The sequence below is a fragment of the Urocampus carinirostris genome, chromosome 10, assembly GCF_059441175.1.
Source record: "Urocampus carinirostris isolate Australia breed hairy pipefish chromosome 10, RoL_Ucar_1.0, whole genome shotgun sequence".
NCBI classification, from domain to species: Eukaryota; Metazoa; Chordata; class Actinopteri; order Syngnathiformes; family Syngnathidae; genus Urocampus; species Urocampus carinirostris.
This window is the reverse complement of record NC_142358.1, coordinates 23,494,982-23,503,087: the sequence shown is the minus strand read 5'-3', so window position 1 is coordinate 23,503,087 and position 8,106 is coordinate 23,494,982. Positions and strand designations below refer to the sequence as shown.

The 8,106-nt window shown below is 43.4% G+C and overlaps 1 protein-coding gene and 1 pseudogene across 4 annotated transcripts in view; both read right to left on the bottom strand.

Annotated features, from left to right (window-relative positions):
- Positions 1–2,850: 2,850 nt before the first annotated feature.
- LOC148358426 (uncharacterized) overlaps positions 2,851–8,106 on the bottom strand; it is a 38,700-nt gene continuing 33,444 nt past the window's right edge. For 3 of the 4 annotated variants that reach the window (XM_088345124.1, XM_088345125.1, XM_088345127.1), the window contains one exon: positions 4,435–5,692. In XM_088345124.1, coding sequence (XP_088201250.1) covers positions 5,557–5,692 — 136 coding nt within the window. In that variant the 3' untranslated portion in view covers positions 4,435–5,556. Of the gene's footprint in view, positions 3,207–4,434; positions 5,693–8,106 lie in introns of those variants that run through there. The other variant, XM_088345126.1, reaches the window with a different exon arrangement.
- Positions 7,956–8,101, bottom strand: LOC148358427 (5.8S ribosomal RNA; annotated as a pseudogene).

Below are 8,106 nucleotides of genomic sequence, written 5' to 3'. Positions count from 1 at the left end.
CGATGTACAGTATGTCTTTTTCTGGATTTAAAGGAATATTATATTGTTCTAATCCAGGGGTGCTCATTGTCAAGGTTAAAACTTGAGATTGTTGTATAATGAAGAAGACAACACACTGAGTCGGAGATTTAGGTTGTTGATTGCCCCTTCCATGGGAGGTGCGTGTTTCCAGAATCAGATCAAGGAGAGATCACGCTCCTCCCGTGGCAGAAGGCTCATTTATTGGTAAACACGAGAATGAAAGGACACATCTTATTGGTTTATATGAACACTGGAAACAGATTTGATTGGTTTAGACAGGAATCACATATTAAAATGCAGTGTATAATGATGGTCGGTAGATGGCGTGCGAGTATAATAAATGAGTAATAAGGATAGTGAAACTTTATAAACACAAAGCGTCTGTGTGCCTCTCAAGCAGACTTGAATGTGTGAGACAAACTCTCCCAAAACCGAAACTTTGTAAACAGAATGTGTAAGAAGGAATGTTAGGAGGCTTTGGGAGGCAAAGCCATCTTTTGACCTTGCCTCTGAACACTGAAGGATTTTATACATTTGACTATAAGGGATTTTATACGATTTAATACAAGTTACATTTGAGTGCAATGAAGATTTTCACTGAGTGGGCTGGAGGTCACACCATTCCAAATGCAGAGAATCTTGACTAGGGAATTTTGATAACAGGACTCTGACGGAGGACGGCAGGCGATGTTTGGAGAACAAGGCCCTGATGACGTAGAAACGTTCGGTGTTGTTTTTAGTTTTTCCAGACATCGAGGCGAGGTGGTGGAGCCGTGGAGCCCGCGTGGGGGCTTTTCTGGCACACCCATGGGAGGAGCCGGCACACCAGCTTGCGGAAAACCGTGGGCCGAGGAGAGAAGCGGGGAGATTGAGAGAGGAGGCTTGACAGAGACTCGAGCAACACTAATTCGGCCATATTCAATGGAGTTCACTTAGTTAATTTAATAAATTAAATCTGCCCCCATGTGGAAATGTCCATCTTCTCCATCAAGAAACAGGCGCGTATTGTTAGGTGAATGTAGGAGTGGAGTCAGATAACTAATTTGAACAATTTGGTAAACGATATAATTTAATATTTAATTCCTAACAACACTAAGTGGAATCGTAAAACCACACACTTATTGAGTATACTATAAAAGTAAAGATAAAAGAGTACAAAAGTATAATAGTATACGAGTATAGAAAAATACAAGAGTATAAAAGGCACATTTAGACCATAATTTCTCATACACTTATTGCGTAGATCTTGATCTACTGGAGGATCCAATTAGTACACAGGAAACTATTCAGGGCTCTGACACACTGCCATCTAGTGGTCAAATGTAGCATTTTAGCATTACTGTGTTAGTTATTTCTTTGCAACAAAGGCTGACTTGACACTTTTTTACTATTAAACTGTTTTTTTTTGTTATTTTGTTTCCTGTTGTTTCAAATTTTATGGATAACTACTGTCCGCATTCAATTATACAAAGGATTTTTCTTTCTCAATGAAGACTGCCCACTGCAGTCTGTATGGGACTCATTGACAGCTCGAGGAATAAGTGGGAGGTAGAGGAAGGCAGCTGCCCGTAGGCTGGGGGAAGCCACACAGAGAGCATCTTGCTAGCTCTGGAGTAGGAAGAGAGAGTTTAGCAGGGGACCAGGAGAAGATGGGCAGTGACTGGCCATCACTGCTGGCCCGCCAACTCGAGGGCGTTGTGGTTTAGGGTCGAAACGTCCAGTGGCAGTTGGACACCACCTGAAAACATTTTCTCCTGGTTGAAGGCTACTGTCACTTTTTGAGCGACTGCAAAGTTAGCACCGATTAGAAGTGTATGTAATAGATAACTCTTGCTGCTGCTGGACCTTCGTGCTGCTTTTGACACTGTGGACCATAATATCTTACTAGAACGGTTGGAAAAATGGATTGGTCCCTCAGGAACCGTCCTCTTATGGTTCAGATCCTACCTCTCAGATAGGACGTAGTGTGTTAAATATGATGCAATGACATCTGAGCCCTTTAGTGTTACCTGTGGTGTTCCGCAGGGTTCAGTACTTGGCCCCCTTCTTTTCAGCATTTACATGCTTTCATTGGTGTTACTATTCGCAAGTATAAAATCAGTTTCCATTGCTACGCAGATGACACTCAACTATATCTTCCGTTGGAGGAATCTCCCACACTAAACTGTGGAAATTTGGAGGCCTGCCTCATTGAGATAAAAGAGTGGATGTCACTCAATTTCTTGCGCCTTAACTCTGAAAAGACCAAAATGTTAGTTATTGGTCCATCTAAATGCCGTGACTTGTTCTCAAAAACGGCTCTGATTATTGACAAATGTAATATCACCCAGAGTGACTCAGTTAACAATTTAGGTGTCATTTGACCCCGATCTGTCCTTTCAAACACACGTTAAGAATATTACTAGAACAGCTTTCTTCCATCTTCGCAGCATTGCTAAAATTTGTCCTATGGTGTCTCAGTCAGATGCGGAGATTATAATTCACGCGTTTGTTACTTCCCGTCTCCATGACTGTAATGCACTACTCTCCGGTCTCCCGAAATCCAAAATCAAGAGCCTTTAGGGTCCCTTTTCAAGGTTTCTTCATTTTCCTCATGTTGAGGTTTTTGAGTTTTTCCTTGCCCTCATGTAGGTTTTAGACCAGGGGATGGTGTAATAATAATCTGTAAAAATATACTGTGGTTTACAATAACCTGTGCAGCCCTTTGAGACTCTTTGTGATTTAGGGCTATACAAATAAAATTGACTTGACTTGACTAGAGTTACCCAAAAAACTTCTGGCTGAGATAGCATCAAAAGTAGGCTGTACAAAGTATTAATTCAAAGGTGGCCAATACTTTTGCAACACCTACTATCAATGTTTTATCCGTTGGTACTATATAAAATCTTGAAAAAAATGTGGTTTCTTTTCAAGATTGTGTCTCGCATATTATTGATTCAGAGAAAATATTTTGAGTTTTTTAATCTGTAAATTAGAATCTTGAAATATGGCAATATGTTGAAAAGTTCCTGGCGGGACAGTACTTTTGCAAGGCACTGTCCTTGCCTTTTTGGGGCTCCATTTTAACTCCCTGGCACTGCTAGCAGTCTGCTCAAGCTGTGGCTTGGTGGATGGTGGCTCAGCGGCTTGACGGCTGCTGCTCATGGCGTGGCTCTCACGGCGTGCTTGATGGCGACTTTCGCACTCTGTGATTTACAAATTATATTTAATCGAGATATGATTTTTCAAACTTGAGTACACTGTGAATTTAGTTGCTTTGTGAGACCAATCTCTAGAATGCTAAATGGTCTGCATTCATATAGCGCTTTTCAGGTCAATGAAGACCTCCCCCCCTTCACACACACACTCACACACCAATAGGGAGTCAGCCATGTAAGGTGCCTACCTGCTTATTGGGGGCATTAGGGATTCAGTGTCTTGCCCAAGGACACTTCGACATATAACACCGAGGAGCCGGGAATTGAACCTGCGACCTCTTGATCCCAAGTCGAGCTAATTCATCGTCCCCAGTAACTACGAATCGTGACACCCCTATGCCTTTTTTTTCAGTCAATTAGCAGTTAACACTCGAGAGTCATCTTGTAGTGGATTGTTCTGATTTGACCGTAATATCCTAGAACTAGTTGGGTTAAAATCAGAGGTGGGTAGAGACGAGTTAGACAGTGCTAGCCAATTTTTGCTATTTCAACTCATTTTTGTAGGCCTACAAAAACATGGTTCTGTAGCAATATCGGCATGGAAGATATAAAAGAAAGCTTTTCATTAGAAAAAAATATGTTACCAGCTTTTACCATTGTTTAGTAAACAACAGTTGAACATTGCTAAGAAAACTTCTGAGAAAAACATCAGGGCTTTTTTTTTTTTTACCTCGAATATCTAAACAATGCTTTCCATAAACATAAGGATTTGGCTTGCAAGATAAGATTTTTTTCAAGAACATTGAACTGATACATGAATTTTGGAAGAACTTTTCAGCACTCGATGTTTCAGGCCAGGTGATCGGTGGATTTCGGTCACCATGGCGATCGGGAGATTGTGTTCCTGCGGACGTGCATGTAACGTCATCCCTCTCCGACCAGACGATGGCGATGGGACTTCATCATTTTTTTGGAAAGGAGTGCGCTCTGTTGAAGAGTACTACTATTTGTCCATATCTCGCAACTCTCACCGAACCGCTTCACTACGCTTACTCACCATAAAGGAGCCGCCGGATATAGGAAGTGGCTTTCTCTATGGTTGGACAAAGATATGATCAAAGCCACTCCTGCCATCTAAATGGCAATTTATCATACTAAAAACAATCCCAGAGGCGTAATACTTACCAAAGAGAAGCACCAAACCCTTCATAATCGTTTTTTTTTAAATAAAATAATAAAAATTTCAGAACCAGAACAGATACAGGACCCAATCGCGTGACATTCTCACACAAGCCTTTATTTTACAGGAAATGGGGGGTCATGAACGTTAGGCAGCCGGTCTGGCGTGCAAACACAGGAAGCCAGAGACCGACGAGATCGATAAAAAAATCAGGATAACGAAAAATAAACAGGAGAAACTACACGGGAACAAAAACTGGAGAAGCTCACAAACAGGACAAAAACAGACTGAAACAAAAGTGGAACCCGAAATTAAAGAGGACACAAATAAACGGAAACAATACCGGACTTAACATACCAACAGGAAAAGAGTCAGAACCCACGTCTTGTGGGGCAGAAGTTCGTTTGGGAGATATCACATGAAAACAGAACCGAGTCAGAACCCACGTCTTGTAGGGCAGAAGTTCGTTTGACGGGCTAACCCTGAAGCAAGAGAGCACTGATCTTTATATACACAGAAACTCAATCTCTCAACGAGCCGCTAATGGCACCACACAGGCGGGGCTAATTGGGCACCATGGCAACCGTGACACACATGGGTAGGGCCATATATACACAGAAAGTCAATCTCTCAACGAGCCGCAGCTGGCACCACACAGGCGGAGCTAATTGGGCACCATGGCAACCGTGACACACATGGGCAGGGCCAATTGGGGACCACGGCAACCGTGACACACAAAGGCGGAGCCAATTGCGCACCACGGCAACCGTGACACACACGGGCGCGGCCAATTGGGCACCATGGCCACCATGATAAAAAAGATATTTTTACGTTTTGGCACTAAGGGACAAAGCTTTTTCAAATGTATTTATACGTCATGGCATTGGATGAGTTAATCACAGTAGAAGAAATACAATGCCAAAGCAAAGCCACCAGAGAGCAGTGTCGGCTTTATTTTAAAGAAACATGGCAACAATTACAAGCGTTTACAAGCACTTCACCCAAAATTAAAGCACTTTTTCAACCCTTGAAAACACAATCAAGTTCAAGCATTTTCAAGTTTTCAAGCACCTGTACAGTCCTGTGATATTCAAATGACATATACAATGAGCTTTTGAGAACAAGTGCTCAGCAAAAGAAAGAAATTACAGTTCTTATACGCTAGCTCAGAGGTGTAAAAACGTTTTGAGTTGCATCATGTATCATTTAGCATTAGTGTCAAACCTCAGCTTCGAAGAAATTCAAGTTTTCCAAACTGCCATCCTCATGCGTGCTGTTCTCCTGCAGGACGTCTTGAGATTCTGCTTCCAGATGCTCTAAGTACCAGCTCCTTTGTGGAGCCACATTTTGAACCCTAACAAACAAAACCAAATGAAAACGGACCCGAAACAGTGGCTCTAAAATGGGGATACATTTAAAACCAACCATTAATATTAAAATCATTTGAAATCACTTGGAAATTATGTCATCATTTCAGGAAAATAGAACTAGTGTACAGAAAATGAATAGTTATCTATAAAGGTATTCATATTTATCATGAAACTACCCTGCAAAAAACAATGATAGCTCAGTAGCTCAGGAGGTAGAGCGCTCGTCTTGGGATCAAGGGATCCCAGTTCGATTCCCAGCTCGTCCGTGTTACACGTCAAAGTGTCCTTGGGTAAGACACTGAACCCCTAATACCCCCAATAAGCAGGTTAGCGCCTTACATGGCTGCAAGGCCGCTATTGGGAAATGTGGAGCACATTGTAAAGCGCTTTGGGAAGTCACTGACTTGAAAAGCGCTATATAAATGCAGATCATTTCATTTCATTTCAATAATAATAAATATATCTTGCCGTGCTGGGAAGAAATTGTCAGGAGCTGGCACTTCCCCTTCCCCAAGAGGGCGCCAACCAGGTGGTCTGGAACAAGGCACATCTCCCCACACCTGTTCATCTTTATGCCGGTCAGGTCATCTCCAATTATCACTTTTATTCTTGGGGGTTTTATCCGAGATACTTTATTAGTTTTGTCGTGACTCCATGTCTGTTTCAACTTTGGTTTTGTTATTAAATATCTTTTCAAAGCACACTTGCCTCTGTTCCTACGGCCCTGCATTTGGGTTCACCATAAAAACCTGACAATGACCTGACCAACAAAATACTCAGCAGGAAACTACCACATCCCTGTCCCGGCAGCAAGGAGGATGTCCTGCGGTCACTTAGGTCCCCTGTCATGGAGTTGAGGAAATGGTCTCTAAACTGCCTTCCCGTCCCTGTCGGGGCGGCAGGCAGAATGGGTTCCTGGGCTGCCTTCTGTCCCTGTCATGGCGACGAGAAGAAGGTCCCTGGGCAGCTTCTGGTCCCTCTGGCTGCGACAAGGAGAAGGTTCCTAGACCGCTTCTGGTCCATGTATTGGTGGGTAGATAAAGGTCCCTGGGACAGTTCCGGTCCTTTGTCCCAGAGGCAAAGAAAAAGAACCAGGGCCGCTTCTATTCCTTGTCCCGGCGGCAAGGAGAAAGTCCCTGGGCCAATTCCAGTCCCTGTCCTGGCGGCAAAAAGAAAGTCCCTGGGGTGGTTCCGGTCCTTGTCCTGGAGGCAAAGAAAAAGCACCTGGGCCGCTTCCAGTCCATGTCCCAGTGGCAAAGAGAAAGTCCCTGGGCCACTTACTGTCCCTGTCCTGATGGCAAGAAGAAAGTCCCTGGTATGCTTCCGGTCCTTGTCCGGGAGTCAAGGAAGTCCCTGCGCCCATTCCGGTCCCTGTCCTGGCGGCAAGAAAAAAGTCCCTGGGTCGCTTCTGGTCCTTGTCCCGGCAGCGAGAAGAAGGTCCCTGGGCCAGCGACCACAATAGGTCCCTCAGCCACTTCTGTTCCGTTTCAGCAGCAAGAAACTGGCAGTGAGAAGAAAGTCCCTCGGCCAGCGGACACAAGAAGGTCCCCTGGCTGCTTCTGTTCTCTGTTCTAGCATTAAGAAGCTCCCTGTACCAGCAGTTAAAAGGTCCCTGTTCTGGCGGAGAAGGACTGCCTGCTATAACCTCCGTTGTTGTTGTGTTTTGTTTTTGAGCCGTCTCTCATCCAGACCTTGTCATTCCATTTTTCATTTCCAAATCAGGTTTCTTATTTTCTGTTGCCAACATTAACAATGGTTTAGTTGATTTGTGCGTCTATTACTTTTGTAACTAGGTTTCATTATTGATTTCCATCTTTTTTTAAGCACACTTTTTTCTGTTCCTGCTTCTCTACATTATCGTCCACCTGCTAAATGTAAAAGCAATTCGAATTTCAAAAGTTTTTTTACTAAAATATGGAAATATTGTTTGAATGAGACAATAACTTTTTCCCAATGTAAGGAAAAAAAAATAACAGTACAGTAAGACCTCGGTTATCGCGGTTAATGAGGACCAAAACCACCCGCGATAAGTGAAAAACCGTGAAGTAGCGGCGCACCTTCAAAGAAAAAAAATAAATATATATTTTTTTTAAATTATTTTTTTAGACCCGGTAATGGGGAACAAAACCACCCGAAAAAAGTGAAAATCTGCGAAGTAGCGACGCCTCTTCAAAAAAAAAAGAAACAAAAAGTTAAATCTCATCTCGTTATCTGCACCGCTTATCCTTATTAGGGTCGCGGGGGGCTGGAGCCCATCCCAGCCATCTCCGGGCAGTGGGCAGGGGACACCCTGAACTGGTTGCCAGCCAATCGCAGCTGCAAATCACACTAGTTCTCGCAGCTAGCTGCGTTCTTCATCGACGCACGAGCCGAGTGATCCACCGCTGAGAGTCGTACA